This window comes from Ranitomeya imitator, chromosome 4 (genome assembly GCF_032444005.1).
Source record: "Ranitomeya imitator isolate aRanImi1 chromosome 4, aRanImi1.pri, whole genome shotgun sequence".
Classification (NCBI taxonomy): Eukaryota; Metazoa; Chordata; class Amphibia; order Anura; family Dendrobatidae; genus Ranitomeya; species Ranitomeya imitator.
This window is the reverse complement of record NC_091285.1, coordinates 58892983-58910927: the sequence shown is the minus strand read 5'-3', so window position 1 is coordinate 58910927 and position 17945 is coordinate 58892983. Positions and strand designations below refer to the sequence as shown.

Genomic DNA, 17945 nt, shown 5'->3' with positions numbered 1-17945 from the left:
GCGGCGAATAGACGTGATGGCCACAAGAAAGGTAACCTTCCAAGATAGAGGAATCTCCCTATCAGTTCTAAGAGGCTCAAAGGGTGAGACCTTCAGAACGTCCAGTACCAGGTTTAAATCCCATGCATCCACAGGGGCCCTGTATGGAGGGACAGCGTGGGCTACTCCTTGAAGGAAGGTCTTAACCTGTGGCCGAGAAGCTAAAGTCTTCTGAAAGAGGATGGAAAGCGCAGAGACCTGGCCCTTCAGGGAGCTAAGAGCCAGGCCCGAATCCAGTCCTGCCTGAAGGAAGGCCAAAAGAGAAGGCAGGGAAAAAGCCATCGATGGAACGCGGTTGGACTCGCACCAACGGAAGTAAGCCTTCCAGGTACGGTAGTAGATCCTGGAAGACGAAGGCTTCCGAGCCTGAATCATGGTGTGAATTACCTGGTCCGAAAGGCCGGACGCTCTTAGAACCGCGGTCTCAACAGCCACGCCGTTAAACTGAGCGACCGAGAATTCGGGTGGTAGATCGGACGCTGAGACAGCAGATCGGGCCTGTCTGGAAGGCGCCAGGGAACGTCCGCGAGAAGGTTGACGAGCTCCATGAACCAAGCTCTCCTGGGCAAATCCGGGGCGATCAGGATGACCGGCACCCCTTCCGCTTTGATCTTCTTCAACAGTTTGGGAAGTAATGGAAGGGGTGGGAACAGGTAGGGCAGCCCGAACTGTGACCAAGGGATGGCCAGAGCATCGACGCCCACTGCGAGAGGATCGCGAGACCTAGAGAAGAACTGCGGAACCTTCCAGTTCATTCGAGATGCCGTGAGATCCACGTCCGGAGTCCCCCATCGAAGACAAATCTTATGGAAGACCTCCGGATGCAAGGACCATTCCCCTGCCGCGAGGCCCTCGCGGCTGAGGAAGTCGGCGGCCCAGTTGTCCACGCCGGGGATATGCACCGCGGATATCACCAGAACCGTTGCGTCTGCCCAAAGGAGGATCTTGGATACCTCGGCAAGGGCCAAGGAGCTCCGGGTTCCCCCCTGATGGTTGACATATGCCACAGCCGTGGCGTTGTCCGTCTGGATCCGGACTGGCAGGCCCCTGAAAATCCTTTCCCAGTGGCGGAGGGACAGAAAGATGGCCCGAATTTCGAGGACATTGATTGGCAGAGATGACTCCTGCGACGACCAACGGCCCTGAACCGTCAGGTGGCGAAAAACCGCACCCCAGCCGAGCAGGCTGGCATCCGTCGTCACCACTTGCCAGTGAACTGGAAGGAAGGACCTGCCCTGGGAGATGAGAGGTGACGTCAGCCACCAGTTGAGAGACCGCTTGACCCGAGAAGAGAGTCTGATCGGCCGATCCAGGGAGAAGACAGACCTGTCCCACTGAGACAGAATGGCTTGCTGAAGGGGTCGCGAATGGAATTGGGCGAAGGGAATCGCTTCCAATGTAGCTACCATCCTCCCCAGAACCTTCATGGCCGATCGGAGGGAGGGAGGCCGAGGACCCTGGAGCAAGCGTATGTCCCGACAAAGAGTGGATCTCTTGTCTTTGGGAAGGAAGACTCTGGTCTGACGAGGGTCGAAGAGCATGCCCATAAAGATGATGCGCTGAGAAGGAATAAGGCAGGACTTCTTCCGGTTGACCAGCCACCCGAAACGGGCTATGGTGTAGAGAACAATGGACAGGCTTTCGGGAGCCTGAGAAAAGGATGGAGCCTTGATGAGGATGTCGTCGAGGTATGGAAATAGGACCAGGCCTCTGACTCTCAAGATGGCCATCAGCGCCGCCATGATCTTCGTGAACACCATTGGAGCGGTTGCGAGACCGAACGGCAGGGCGACGAACTGAAAATGTTCCCGTTGCACTGCAAAGCGCAGGAAACGGTGATGTCCGGGAAATATCGGGACATGGAGGTAGGCGTCCTGGATATCTATTGGAGCATAGAAATTCCTGGGCCTCCATGGAAGCAATTACTGAACGAAGGGATTCCATCCTGAAGTGTCTCAGACGAACCCTCCTGTTCAGCAATTTGAGGTCCAGAATGGGGCGAACCTTGCCGTCTTTTTTCGGTACCACAAAAAGGTTTGAGTAGAAACCCGTGAACCGTTCTTTTTCTGGGACGGGAACGATTACCCCGGATTTGAGCAGAGAAGCGATGGCTGCGAAGAAACCCAGAACTAGAGCGGGATCTCTTGGAGGACAGGATTGGAAGAAACGATCCCGGGGTTGGGAAGCGAACTCCATCTTGTATCCCGAGGATACAACTTCCCTGACCCATGTGTCCTCTACAGCGGAAATCCAGACGTCCCTGAAAAGGAGAAGACGGCCGCCCCACCTGGGAGTTGGGCTGGAGTCTTGCCGAGAGTCATGCCGAGGTGGATCTTCCAGTCCTGGGCCTGGAGGATCTACCCTGGGAATAGCGAGGATGCCAGGACGGAGTGGGCCTAAAGGACACCGCCTTCTTCTCTTGACGTGCCTGTGGCCTCTGTTGCTGCTGGGAAAAGGAGTTTGACGCAGCGAAGCGACGAAAAGGCCGAAAGGAGCGAAACTGCCGTCTAGGAGGAGGGCGACGAGGCTTAGCCTGGGGGAGAAGAGAACTTGTACCCCCGGTGGCGTCCTTAATGATTTAGTCCAGCTGGGAACCAAAGAGACGAGAGCCCTGGAAGGGCAGACTAGTAAGGGACTTTTTGGAAGATAAGTCCGCCTTCCAGGCCTAGAGGCAAACGTTCCGGCGGATGGCAACGGCATTGCTGGAAGCCTGAGCCACACAAGACGCAACATCCAGGGAGGCGGAGACCAGGTATTCACCAGCGTGGGAAATCTGGTTGGCAAGCTCCGCTAGTTGCACGGGAGGCATCCCGTCCAGGATACCTCGACGGAGATCTTTGGCCCATTTGGAAATGGATTTAGAAACCCAAGTAGAAGCAAAAGCTGGGCATAAAGCCGCTTCAAAGGCTGACTTCGCAAAGAATTCTATAACTCTATCGTTAGCGTCCTTCAGAGATGCTCCGCCGGACAGTGGAAGCACCGTGTTAGTGGACAGCCTGGAAACAGGGGGATCCACCGAGGGAGAGACCATCCAATTGGCGGTAAGTTCTGGAGAAAAGGGATACAACACACCCAGGTGTTTTCCCCTCTGAAAACGCCTAGTCGGGTTCTCTCTCTGGACAAGATTTCCTCGAATTCAGGATGAGGAGCAAAAAACTTGGAAGGTGGTTTGGCCCGTCTAAATGAAACCGCCTGATCTGCGGGTTCCGTAGAGGGATCCTTTATGCCACAGGTTTGGTTTATTGCCCCAATGAGTTTCTGGACCATATCCCTCATGGTGGCGATTTGGTTAGAATCCAGCTCCGAAATATCCTCCGAGGGCGCATCAGAGAATGCCTCGCCTGACTCAGGAGAGGAGGGTCGAGGGGACGCCGACCGCAGGGGAGGGCCGTGTGGCGAGATGGAGCGAGAAGAGGACTCAGACCGACGTTCCTGTCTGGAGCTTTTGTGGCTTATCAAGGAGGGCTCGGGCGGCGGTTCCTGCGACCCGCTGGCCACTGCGGGGGTCTGCAGGGGCAACCGATCCAGCACGGACACCAGGGTTTGAGACAACAGTGTTAAATCGGCCACCGATTGTGACAGAGAGGAGGCCCAGCCTGGGATGGGGGTATCACTCTCAGGCGGAGCAGCCGGGGGATCCTGGGCGGTGGGAACAATCGGGTTGCTGCAGGACTGACATAGCGGAGAGGACTGACCTGAGGGAAGTTTGCTGTTACAGGACGAACATGCAAAGTACTTGACTAAGCCAGAAGATGAAGAAGTAGGGGGACGAGAGCGGCCCCCTTTAGAGGTAGACATTTTGAGAGGTCTTTGAAGAAGATGCCAGTGGGTTAGGGGACAGTGGGGCAGAGGGGGGTGTCAGTCTGCAGTGCAGCTACTCACGGACCAGGTCCTGGAAGATGTCCCACTTGTCGGTGGAGAACTCATGCCCTGAGGTGCTGTATTCTGCGAAGATTGTGCTGTGCCCACAGAAGATGCGTGCGAGGGTGCGGGGCGCGCTGCGTGAGCTGCTGCTGCTGCGAAGCGGTGCGCACACCAGAAGAGTGTCGCTGGAGGAAGGGGGCGGAGCCAGACAGAGGCGCCGATGGGCAGGACACAGTATGTCGGGCGGGAAAAAGCCCACCCGCAGAAGCAGGAGTGAGGGAGCGCGCAAATCAGAAGTAGACCCCGGCCGAAGCCGGGGCCTAAATTAGGAGCCGGCGGCAGAGGAGAGGAGCCACGGCGCCGGAAAGGTGCACCGGAATGGTGCGCCGCAAGAAAAAGCAGGCGGCGCAGAAGCCTACCAGGCTGTGCTGCTTGAAAAACCCCTGCGGCGCCAGAGCAGCGCGCCACAGGAAGAAGCGGTGCACCGGCCTGTCAGCGCCGCAGCGCCGGTGTGCCCCCTGAAAAAACGCGCCGCGGGGAGAAGAACCTGAAGGTCTGGCTGGACGGATGGAAACGCGGCGCGGCAGCCTATAGGGGCCCCGCGTCCGATAGAAGACAGGTCATGGGAGAAGATCTGCAGCAATAAATCTGCAAACCCGGGTCGTGCTGCGGGAATCCGTGCAAGCGACGACCAGGGTTATGGGAGCCCCTAATAAGACCCCCTGAAATATCTGGGATGGGATAGGAAATACTTACCTCAAACATCCCACGCCGGTACTAACCTTAAAAGGGGATGAGACGTCCAGGGAGCTGATGGACGTCCTCGTCTCCTCAACCGACAGGCTCTGGTGGGCGAGTGGGTGGGGGACGGAGCCAGGACCGGACTTCTGAGCACGCTTGTGTGCTAGGCTCTTGGTCCTGGAGAAGGATCTATGAGGATACGGGGTGGCAGTACACGCCGTACTCATAGTCCATAATGTAGGACTACAGGTGTGACTGCTCACCCTGTATCCCTTCCGGAAACCTGAAAGAAAAACGACGCACATTGAGGTAGATAAGGGTCTAATGACAGACCCGTGTCAACCTCCTACTGACACTAAGCTAAACTGAAGAGTATAATGCCAGTCGGTGGGGTGTACACTGCAGAGGAGGAGCTGACTTTTTTATTTGCATAGTGTCAGCCTCCTAGTGGCAGCAGCATACACCCATGGTTCCTGTGTCCCCCAATGAGAGGCGATAAAGAAATTCTGTGCATGCGAGTAGCCTCCCTAAATTCATTTATCCCTGTACTGTCATTTACGATCCCTGACTCTGGTGCAGTAGGGTAGGAAGGATTATAGATAGGGTAGGGGGTGCATATTTACTTTTGACTTACCGTATATACTCGAGTATAAGCCGAGATTTTCAGCCCATTTTTTTGGGCTGAAAGTCCCCCTCTCGGCTTATACTCGAGTCATATACCCGGGTGTCAGCAGGGGAGGGGGAGCGGGGGCTGTGTAATCATACTTACCTGCTCCTGGCGCGGTCCCTGCAGTCCCTGGCTTCTCCGGCGCTGCAGATTCTTCCTGCACTGAGCGGTCACATGGCACCGCTCATTACAGAAATGAATAGGGAGCTCCACCCCCATAGGGGAGGAGCCGCATATTCATTGCTGTAAATGATCGGTGCCATGTGACCGCTCAATTACAGGAAGAAGCTGCAGCGCCGGAGAAGCCAGGGACTGCAGGGACCGCGCCGCAGCAGGTAAGGGGAGCGCAGCGCTATAATTACCTGCTCCTCGCTCCGGCTCCGTCTGCAGCGTCCTCTAGCAATGACGCTCAGGTTAGAGGGTGCTGTGACGTAGTCAGTGCGCGCCCTCTGCTGAGCGTCAGTGCTGGAGACGGAGCCGCAGAGGAGCAGGTAATTATTGAAAGCGCCAGCGTCCTGAGAAGAGAGGTGAGTATGTGATTTTTTTTTTTTTTTTTTATGGCAGCACCAGCAGCATTCTAAGGAGCACCTATGGGGCCATAAAGGTGCAGAGCATATATGGGGCACAGCATTATAAGGAGCACCTATGGGGCCATAAAGGTGCAGAGCATAAATGGGGCACAGCATTATAAGGAGCACCTATGGGGCCATAAAGGTGCAGAGCATATATGGGGCACAGCATTATAAGGAGCACCTATGGGGCCATAATCAAAGGTGCAGAGCATATATGGCACAGCTTTATAAGGAGCATCTATGGGGCCATAATCAACGGTGCAGAGCATTCTAATGAACGGTATGGAGCATCTATTTTTGAAATTCACCGGTAGATGCTGCATTTTCTACCCTAGGCTTATACTCGAGTCAATAAGTTTTCCCAGTTTTTTGTGGCAAAATTAGGGGGGGTCGGCTTATACTCGGGTCGGCTTATACTCGAGTATATACGGTAAATACATTTGACTAGCGACTCTGAATTGTCCGGATCTTACAGCAAGAAAACAACAGAAGGTACAGCAATAAACATTACACATTTAAGGATACTAACAAACCTTTTTTCATTCCTCTTAAAAGGAACGTGTATAAAAAAATAAAAAAAAAAGTTTTTGGCAACAATTCAAAAATGGAAAAAGTATTAATGTTTTTTGAAAACAATAAATATAATAATCTAGAATAGACATTAAAATATACTTGGGCAGCTTCATTTTTCTTACCACTTGTTCGGAAAGTTTTCCTGAAGCCAATTCCTCCTGAAGCTTTTGAGCCTTCAATGTACGTTTTGCCTTGAAACAAAGTAGGGACAAAAAAAAGGGATTCATTTAAGTTTTGTACAAACACTTGAGGTAAGCCAATACGAAGAAGCATCTTGAAAATGATTGTAAAGGATAAGAATAAAAAAGCTGCAGCATGACACATTAGATTGTTAGTAGAGTGATCGGAAAAAGATAACATCAGTATACCAGGTCAACTTTGGCATGTTCCTCAACAATTCTCATATGTTCCTCTGGATTGTACCCATTCCATCGATCTCTCTTGCCGTCGTAGTCGAGCATAAGCTGCGGTTGCTCAAACTCATCATGGGCAATGTTAGCTCCGTTGAATTTTGCTCCCACTCTTCGAGGTCTCTGGTAAAGAAATATTAGAACAGTCAAGAACTAAAACATACAATCAGAGTTTATTAGAGCCCAAACAATCGAGACACTGAGTCTACTAATTTTAGCCAAAAAATATTTACCGCATAAAAAGTAAACCTGAAAACACAGTATAGTGGAGGTTGTAACTAAAGACTAGAAAACTGTTATACAACTATCGGCTTTACTAAACTTGGCAACAGATGAGCAGCGTAAATAATAAAGCCGACTTACCTCAAAGCAGTCTTTCTTCTTATGAGTCATGGCGCCACAGTTTTCACAAGCCCCTTGGCGATATTTTGTAGCAATTGTGCCCTAAAGGGTGAAAAGACGTAAAGACTGTTGTACTGCCCCATAAGTAATCCATGAGGTGGCTTGTGCATCGGATAAACATTTTTCTAGAGTTGTGAAGAAGCTTGTGGCTCACGAGACCTGAATAAGTGGACACTTCAAATATCAAAGCTCAAACCGTACTGGAAGCAACGACAACTATAAACCTCATACAACACTCAGCACTTACAGTACCGGGCAAAGGATTGGACTCGCCTGATCACGCAACCGATTTCCCTCTTATTGGAACGTGCACAATTCAGACTGAAGGCAGCAAAGCCATGAAGGAACACATGGAAACAAGGAGTAAAGAGGTGTGTTAAACCTTAGATTCCTCTAAGATTTGCATCCCCATGGGATTCTTTCAAGAAGCTTCATCAGGTCAACACCTGGAATGGCTTCCAATGAACAGGTATGACTTCATATGTGGACTCCCCGGCCTTCAGAAAGGGTTTACAACCATGGGATGTGTTTTGCAGGGGCAGTGTTGGTACACAGTCCCATACAGTGATGAGCCATATTCCACATCTAAGCCAGAATATGTCAAGAACTACTCAACTAAATAAAAGGAAATAACCATCCATCCTTCATTTAAAAGGGAATCTGTCAGCAGGACTACACACCCCAAACTATGTACGGTATATGTGCATGACAAGTCCAGCAATACCTTTACATGGCCAGTCCGGTCCTCTGTTACTGAGAAATCAGCATATGAATGGATATACAAATGAGCCTAAAGGGCTATTGCAGAATGGGAGCCCCTGTCACTCCGGCTCTATTCCTGGAACAGCGCCGCCTCCTCCTGCTGCTTGACCGACAGCTCCTTTGCCAGAGTCACACAGAATAGAGACTATCAGTCAAAAAAAGGAGGAGGCTGGGCTGGTCTTTGAAAGAACCAAATGCACATATAAGTAATTTTGGGGATGAAATTCTGCTGATAAGATTCCCTTTACAACAAGAAAGTCAGTCAATCTGGGGAATTGCTAGAACCTTGAAATTATACTCCGGTGCAGTCATGAAAACAAGCCTAATTGGTCTAATTTCTGCAAAGAAGTCATTAGTGAGGAACACAAACAAGAAGAGACCTGTTTAGACCAAGCAACACAGACTGGATATTAAGTCAGAGGAGATCTGGAAGGAGGTACAAAGAGAAAGAATGTGAGAATTTTGCTGCCAACCACCTTGTCCTTGTGAGATGTAGAAAATGGAGCGAATGGTTTCTAAATGTTGATGGCCACTATGAAACATGGAGAGGGAGGTGCGATGGTGTTGTGCTGCTTTTCTGCCAATTTATTCCAAATTCAAGACACACTCACCCATATCAGCTACCGCATTCTGCATCAATATGCCATCCCATCTGGGGTGCATTTAGTAGGGGCATCATTTGTGCTGCCACAGCACAGGCCATGTACGGGCTTATGTGGCCAAGAAGAAGAGGAATGAAGTGCCATTCCACATGACATGTCCCCCACAGTCACCTGACGTCAACCCAAGACAGTAGCGGATGAGTTGGTCCACAGAGGAAGACAAAGCAGCCAACGAGTGCTCAGCACCTCTGGAAACTCCTACAAGACGGGTGGAAGGCCAGTCCAGGAATCTACGTTTAGCACACATTCTGGCTGGTTTCACGTGTTTCTTTACTCCTTGATTTTGTGTGTTCCTTTGTGGGGGTTTTATGTGCACATTCCAGTAATAATGAAAGTCACTGTGTGAGCTAAACACCTGAGCAGTACTGTACATGAATTGTAGAAGGAATAAACCTTTACATACTATACAGCGGCATGTAAAAATTTGGGCACCCCTGGTCAAAATTACTGCTATTGTGAACCATTAAGCAAGTTTCAGATGAAATTATCTCTAAAAGGCCTAAAGTTAACGATGACACATTTCCGCTTATATTTTAGGCACAAAAAATATAGTCATTTTAAATTTTAAAACGTACAAAAAAATAAATAAAAATGGGCCTACGCAAAAGTTTGGGCACACATACAGATTTGTGTGCTCCGATAACTTTGACCAAGTTTTCAGACCTTAATTAGCCTGTTAGGGTTATGTCTTGTTCACTGTTATCGTTAGTAAAGGCCAGATAATGCAAATTTCCCAGCTTTATGAAAACCCAGCCTCCTCTAACCTTGTGCCAAAAAGCTGCAGCCATGGGTTCTTCTAAGCAGCTGCCTAGCACTCTGAAAATGATGGAGGTGCACAAAGAAGAAGGCTATAAGAAGACAGCAAAGTATTTTCAAGTTGCCTTTTCTTCAGTTCAAAATGTAATTAAGAAATGGCGGATAATAAGAACAGTAGAGGTCAAGATAATGTCTGGAACACAAAACAAAATTTTAGTGAAAGCTACTTGTAGGATTGCTAGAGAGGCAAATCAGAACTCCAGCCTGACTGTAAAACACCTTCAGAAAGATTTAGCAGAGTCTGGAGTTGTGGTTCACAGTTCTACTATTCAGAGACACCTTCACAAATATAATCAACATGATCGAGTCATAAGAAGAAAACCTCTGCTGTGTCTTCTTCACCATGAAATTCAGCGTCAGAATTATGCAGAAGAACTTCTAAACAAGCCTGATGCATTCTGGTAACAAGTCCTGTGGACTGATGAGGTTAAAATAGAACTCTTTGGCCATAATAAGTGAGGAGAAAAGAACAGAATTTCAGGAAAAGAACATCTCGCCAACTATTGAGCATGGGTGTGTATCACTCATACTTTGGGGATGTGATGCAGCCAATGGCACGGGGAACATTTCACGAGTAGAGGGAAGAATGGATACAATGGAATTTCAACAGATTCTTGATGCAAACATATCACATCTGTAAAAAAGCTGAAGTTGAAAAAAGGATGGCTTCTACAAATGGATAATGATCCTTAACATGCCAAAATCCACAATAGGCCTCAAAAGGACCAAGCCGAAGGTTTTTACAATGGCCCTCACAGTCCCCTGATCTGAACATTGTTGAAAATCTGTGGCTAAACCTCAAAATAGTAGTGCATGCAAGACGACCCAGGAATCTCACAGAACTGACTCTTGGATGGCTATAAAAAGTGTTTACAAGCTGTGTTACTTACAGAAGGGGGTGCTACTAGGTGCTAACCATGCAAGGTGCCAAAACTTTTGCATCTGCCCATTTTCCTTATTGTAATTTTTAAAATGTAAAAGATGAAACTATATATTTTTGCCTAAAATAAAAGGGAAATGTGTCATCTTTAACTTCAGCCCTTCTAAAGATCATTCTATCTCTAACTTGCTTAACTGTTCACAGTAACAGTAATTTTGACCAGAGGTGCCCAAACTTTTACATGCCACTGTAGATCATCTTCTATATTCACCTCTTTAACACCTTTCCGATACCACTCTCCCATCAGTGTGTATTCTTTCTGCTTCTCATCTTGGGGTCGCTGATGCTTTAAAGTTGGTCTCTTAGATGGATCCACATACCACGGGACAGAAGAAATGTACTGAGGGATGTGAGGATTAATATCTCTGGAAAAGGAACACAAAAAAAAAGTTAAAATTTTCTAAAAAGTAAAAAGCGACTTAAAGAGGTTGCCAAAAAACTTAAAAGTTATTCTCAATGGGCCGAAGATGGGGTAATAAAAGAAAAAAAAGAACAACATTTCACTTTAGGCTCACATAGAATAACTTACAAAGGAAAACCCCTTTAATTACCTTATATTTTGGACTATAAGATGCAATTTTTAACCATAAAAAATCCAGTGTCTGTTGTCTGGAGGAAGCATCCTATTATCAAGGAGAATGATGACACAGCAGCCTTCCCAATTGCTGAGAGAACGTCTCCTTTCTCCTGCCCATCATTGATCAGTCTGCTTGGTGGAAAGTTGAGAGAATGTTCTCAGGACCCGCACATTACTAAAGCTGCATGGATGCTGCAGGCTCTGAGTAGTTTAAGGGCCATTTGGGGTCATGTGATCTGTCATACGCCTGGAAGGACCTTCAAAATGTGATAGTTTATACACAGTGCGTGCGTTTTCGGGACCTAGCAGAGCTGCGCGTGCGTTTTCGGGACCTAGCAGAGCTGCGCGTGCGTTTTCGGGACCTAGCAGAGCTGCGCGTGCGTTTTCGGGACCTAGCAGAGCTGCGCGTGCGTTTTCGGGACCTAGCAGAGCTGCGCGTGCGTTTTCGGGACCTAGCAGAGCTGCGCGTGCGTTTTCGGGACCTAGCAGAGCTGCGCGTGCGTTTTCGGGACCTAGCAGAGCTATGCGAGTGTCTGCACGTTGCTCTGCCATGCAGAGCTGTGCGATACCCTGCTGGGGCACAGCTGTGCGTTTTGCTAATGTAGTAGAGCTGTGCAGTTTTGATGATATAAAGTTGTGTGTGTCTGTACGTTTTTTATGATGTAGGAGAGCTGAGTGTGCATGCAGCAGTTTTGTGCACAAGTGTACACTGCACAGTATACATATTGTGTGTGCTATACACGCTGCACAGAAACACTAACAATAGCCCTGTTACCTCCCTACTGAATTACAACTAGTGATATTGGGCCCTCCACTGCTTTACACCTACATGGTACTCTTTGCTAGTAGGAAATATGTTTTTCCTATTTTCTGCTGTCACAACCTGGGTTGTGTTCTGAAGTCCAAAAAATATGGTAATTTAATTTAATGGTTCTGGTGACAGTAAGATATGCCTCTAGTGTCTGCTAGTAAGGATTCATCCACTGTGACAGCACTGATCTGCGGAGTGAAATGGCAATGCCCCTCAGGTCAGCGCCTCACTGTGCCTCCTGTGGGTGCCATTCATGCCTAGTTCAAGACTTGTCTGGAGACACTTTGCTGTACTGAGGACACTTACTTCCCTTCTTCATCCACCTCAGCCGGGGCGTTTCCCAATTTTCTCTGTTCTTCCAATTCCTTCTTCTTTCTCCAGTCTTCCCTGGTCATCTTTTTGGGCTCATCCATACCAGAGGAATCTACACCTCCCCCACCAGCAATGACATCTGGACCACTAGACATTTTTGAGCAGCACTACAGGAAGAAAAGAAAAGACACGTTTCTGTAAAAACATAGGATAAGAAGATATGCATGGCAAGAGGTTTATTGTCTGCACTATGGACATACATCAGCTATGATGTCCATTGTCAGCCATATTGGCTCTGTACTGGAAAGCTACACACCAGGCCGCGGTGTGCTGCAGTCTGCCGAGCACTAACATTTGCACTGGCTGAGCTTTAGGAAGATCTGCAAGGAATCTTGAAGGGTAGACAATGCAATTAGGCAGTGTTAGTGCTATGAGACAGGATCACTGTAACTACAGATAGACGGGTAGCAGCGGTGTTAGACCGAGGTCTTCTTCCCATTTCATGTGTGACCCCACACTGTCTCCTACCACACTTGTACACGTCAGCGGGATCCCACTGTGTAGGTATAGCAATACGTGTATCAGTGATGGGCATTGTGACTGCCGATCTGAAGCAAAAGGGTCCGACTCTGGGTCATTAAAGAGGAAGTGTCGTTTTATTGCATTAAAGCACTACTCTAGCGTGTGATTATTTTCAGCATTGGAGTGGCGCTGCCCTCTGCCCACCCCGTCATATACTCACCCTCTGCCGTCTTCACCTTTTACCGACGCCGCTCCGCTCCTGCGGCGCCATCTTGTGAGCGCAGCTTCTGACTGGTCGGAGGTCAGAAGTTACATCACAAGCTCTCAATACAAGTCTATGGGAGCCAGAACAAGGCCAGAACCAGGCTGTCATAGACTTGTATTGAAAAGTGATCTCCCACACGCTCCAGCAAACACTAGAGCTGCCGGCAGGTCACTTTCCCCCAGAGTCGGGCTCCACCGACACCGGAAAAGAATAAAGAGGATGACAGGTGAGTGTGAGACGGGGAAGGGGGGCGAGGGACTCACAGTTAAAGCACCACTCTAGCAACGCAATAAAAAAAGACAAAAAAAAAACAAAACACTGGAGTGATACTTTAATAAACAGTAAATATGAAAATAAGCAATTGTAGTTTATATTGATGGATAAATCTGATTCTTTCGCCTCCTGGATTGACTATTAACTCAAGTTATTGGTAAATCTGTATTAATATAAGACTTCCCCATAACAAACAGGTGATGCAGGGAAAAAAATGGCATCCTGGGGGCTAAACACCAGGAGCAGCTCAGCTGGGAGACAACTGCTCACTAGGATACAGCGTGCTGCACAGGAGACCGGTCACTGACAGCAAGCAGCGTTCCTGATCCGCTCACTAGGATACAGCGTCCTGCACAGGAGACCAGTCACTGACAGCAAGCAGCGTTCCTGAACCGCTCACTAGGATACAGCGTCCTGCACAGGAGACCAGTCACTGACAGCAAGCAGCGTTCCTGATCCGCTCACTAGGATACAGCGTCCTGCACAGGAGACCAGTCACTGACAGCAAGCAGCGTTCCTGAACAGCTCACTAGGATACAGCGTCCTGCACAGGAGACCAGTCACTGACAGCAAGCAGCGTTCCTGATCCGCTCACTAGGATACAGCGTCCTGCACAGGAGACCAGTCACTGACAGCAAGCAGCGTTCCTGATCCGCTCACTAGGATACAGCGTCCTGCACAGGAGACCAGTCACTGACAGCAAGCAGCGTTCCTGAACAGCTCACTAGGATACAGCGTCCTGCACAGGAGACCAGTCACTGACAGCAAGCAGCGTTCCTGATCCGCTCACTAGGATACAGCGTCCTGCACAGGAGACCAGTCACTGACAGCAAGCAGCGTTCCTGAACAGCTCACTAGGATACAGCGTCCTGCACAGGAGACCAGTCACTGACAGCAAGCAGCGTTCCTGATCCGCTCACTAGGATACAGCGTCCTGCACAGGAGACCAGTCACTGACAGCAAGCAGCGTTCCTGATCCGCTCACTAGGATACAGCGTCCTGCACAGGAGACCAGTCACTGACAGCAAGCAGCGTTCCTGAACAGCTCACTAGGATACAGCGTCCTGCACAGGAGACCAGTCACTGACAGCAAGCAGCGTTCCTGATCCGCTCACTAGGATACAGCGTCCTGCACAGGAGACCAGTCACTGACAGCAAGCAGCGTTCCTGAACCGCTCACTAGGATACAGCGTCCTGCACAGGAGACCAGTCACTGACAGCAAGCAGCGTTCCTGAACAGCTCACTAGGATACAGCGTCCTGCACAGGAGACCAGTCACTGACAGCAAGCAGCGTTCCTGATCCGCTCACTAGGATACAGCGTCCTGCACAGGAGACCAGTCACTGACAGCAAGCAGCGTTCCTGAACCGCTCACTAGGATACAGCGTGCTGCACAGGAGACCGGTCACTGACAGCAAGCAGCGTTCCTGAACCGCTCACTAGGATACAGCGTGCTGCACAGGAGACCGGTCACTGACAGCAAGCAGCGTTCCTGAACCGCTCACTAGGATACAGCGTCCTGCACAGGAGACCAGTCACTGACAGCAAGCAGCGTTCCTGATCCGCTCACTAGGATACAGCGTGCTGCACAGGAGACCAGTCACTGACAGCAAGCAGCGTTCCTGAACCGCTCACTAGGATACAGCGTCCTGCACAGGAGACCAGTCACTGACAGCAAGCAGCGTTCCTGAACCGCTCACTAGGATACAGCGTGCTGCACAGGAGACCGGTCACTGACAGCAAGCAGCGTTCCTGAACCGCTCACTAGGATACAGCGTGCTGCACAGGAGACCGGTCACTGACAGCAAGCAGCGTTCCTGATCCGCTCACTAGGATACAGCGTGCTGCACAGGAGACCGGTCACTGACAGCAAGCAGCGTTCCTGAACCGCTCACTAGGATACAGCGTCCTGCACAGGAGACCAGACACTGACAGCAAGCAGCGTTCCTGAACCGCTCACTAGGATACAGCGTGCTGCACAGGAGACCAGACACTGACAGCAAGCAGCGTTCCTGATCCGCTCACTAGGATACAGCGTCCTGCACAGGAGACCAGTCACTGACAGCAAGCAGCGTTCCTGAACCGCTCACTAGGATACAGCGTCCTGCACAGGAGACCAGTCACTGACAGCAAGCAGCGTTCCTGATCTGCTCACTAGGATACAGCGTCCTGCACAGGAGACCAGTCACTGACAGCAAGCAGCGTTCCTGAACCGCTCACTAGGATACAGCGTGCTGCACAGGAGACCAGACACTGACAGCAAGCAGCGTTCCTGATCCGCTCACTAGGATACAGCGTCCTGCACAGGAGACCAGTCACTGACAGCAAGCAGCGTTCCTGAACCGCTCACTAGGATACAGCGTCCTGCACAGGAGACCAGACACTGACAGCAAGCAGCGTTCCTGATCCGCTCACTAGGATACAGCGTCCTGCACAGGAGACCAGTCACTGACAGCAAGCAGCGTTCCTGATCCGCTCACTAGGATACAGCGTCCTGCACAGGAGACCAGTCACTGACAGCAAGCAGCGTTCCTGATCCGCTCACTAGGATACAGCGTCCTGCACAGGAGACCAGTCACTGACAACTGCGGCACAGCCCCGGGATTGTGAGGGGACACGTTAGGGCCAGCACTGGAGGATGCGGGAGGCGCAGTGCTTCACAGGACCGACAGATGAGGCCAGACGCCACCCTCAGCCTCCGCCATTCACACTCACACCCGCTACTCACCGATTACTGCGTGTAATATAGAAAACACCCGCAACCTGCGTAAAAACGAGCCACAATCCGGAAGTGAATATCTGATTCCGGAAGTGACGTAGCACAACAAAAGCTGAGGGCGTGCGAGCAGTGGGCGGGGCTTGCAGGGTTCTCGGCTATTAACCCGTTGATGTCAGGAAGGAACAGAAAAGTGTGATGTTTATAGGGAATACATAGTGGATGCTTTCCTGAAACGGAAAGTACTTGCAAGCAGCACAAAGAATAGCAGGTTTACCCAGAATCCTTTGCAGTAGGCAGAGCTATGCAAATCATCTCTCCCTAAGGTGGCTAGCATGTATGTATGTTTATAGGGAGAAACTAGTGATGACGCAGCTGCACGCAGCAACCAATCACAGCACTCGTTTTCTTTGTCAAGGGGTTGTGTAGAATGTGTAAGTAAGCCAGTTATTAGGGGCCCCTGTGTAGGAGCTGTATATGGGCCCTTTTCCGCCCAATAGTTCATCATAATCTAGAATTCCACCAGCTATGGAGGTAGAAATGCCTGGGCCCCAATAGGGATATGTTGCTCCTGGGGCCCCAATAATAATAATCTTTAATAATAATAATCTTTATATAGCGCTAACATATTCCGCAGCGCTTTACAGTTTGCACACATTATCATTGCTGTCCCCGATGGGGCTCACAACCTAAATTCCCTATCAGTATGTCTTTGGAATGTGGGAGGAAACCGGAGAACCCGGAGGAAACCCACGCAAACATGGAGAGAACATACAAACTCCTTGCAGATGTTGTCCAAGGTGAGATTAGAGCCCAGGACTCCAGCGCTGCAAGGCGGAAGTACTATCCACTGCGCCACCGTGCTGCCCCAATACAGATATGCGGCTCCTGGGGCCTCAATAGAGATATGCCGCTCCTGGGGCCCCAATAGGGATATGCAGCTCCTGAAGGCCCCAATAGAGATATGCTGCTCCTGAGGCCCCAATAGAGATATGCCGCTCCTGGGGCCCCAATAGAGATATGCTGCTCCTGAGGCCCCAATAGAGATATGCCGCTCCTGGGGCCCCAATAGAGATATGCTGCTCCTGAGGCCCCAATAGAGATATGCTGCTCCTGAGGCCCCAATAGAGATATGCTGCTCCTGAAGGCCCCAATAGAGATATGCTGCTCCTGAGGCCCCAATAGAGATATGCTGCTCCTGAAGGCCCCAATAGGGATATGCGGCTCCTGAGGCCCCAATAGAGATATGCTGCTCCTGAGGCCCCAATAGAGATATGCTGCTCCTGAAGGCCCCAATAGGGATATGCGGCTCCTGGGGCCCCAATAGGGATATGCGGCTCCTGGGGCCTCAATAGAGATATGCCGCTCCTGGGGCCCCAATAGAGATATGCTGCTCCTGAGGCCCCAATAGAGATATGCTGCTCCTGAGGCCCCAATAGAGATATGCTGCTCCTGAGGCCCCAATAGAGATATGCTGCTCCTGAAGGCCCCAATAGGGATATGCGGCTCCTGAGGCCCCAATAGAGATATGCTGCTCCTGAGGCCCCAATAGAGATATGCTGCTCCTGAAGGCCCCAATAGGGATATGCGGCTCCTGGGGCCCCAATAGGGATATGCCGCTCCTGGGGCCCCAATAGAGATATGCGGCTCCTGGGGCCCCAATAGAGATATGCCGCTCCTGAGGCCCCAATAGGGATTTGCCGCTCCTGAAGGCCCCAATAGGGATATGCTGCTCCTGGGGCCCCAATAGAGATATGCTGCTCCTGAGGCCCCAATAGAGATATGCCGCTCCTGGGGCCCCAATAGGGATATGCCGCTCCTGGGGCCCCAATAGAGATATGCCGCTCCTGAAGGCCCCAATAGGGATATGCTGCTCCTGGGGCCCCAATAGAGATATGCGGCTCCTGGGGCCCCAATAGGGATATGCTGCTCCTGGGGCCCCAATAGAGATATGCTGCTCCTGGGGCCCCAATAGAGATATGCCGCTCCTGGGGCCCCAATAGAGATATGCTGCTCCTGGG

At 50.4% G+C, this 17945-nt stretch overlaps 1 protein-coding gene across 1 annotated transcript in view; it reads right to left on the bottom strand.

The window, feature by feature from the left end:
- Positions 1 to 16031, bottom strand: part of SLU7 (SLU7 homolog, splicing factor) — a 43210-nt gene extending 27179 nt beyond the window's left edge. The window contains exons 1-6 of the mRNA XM_069763776.1: positions 15937 to 16031; positions 12143 to 12315; positions 10660 to 10813; positions 7230 to 7310; positions 6825 to 6989; positions 6579 to 6647 (exon numbers count right to left, since the gene is read on the bottom strand). Of these exons, the coding sequence (XP_069619877.1) occupies positions 6579 to 6647; positions 6825 to 6989; positions 7230 to 7310; positions 10660 to 10813; positions 12143 to 12303 (630 nt within the window). The 5' untranslated portion in view covers positions 12304 to 12315; positions 15937 to 16031. The remainder of the gene's footprint in view (positions 1 to 6578; positions 6648 to 6824; positions 6990 to 7229; positions 7311 to 10659; positions 10814 to 12142; positions 12316 to 15936) is intronic.
- Positions 16032 to 17945: the final 1914 nt, after the last annotated feature.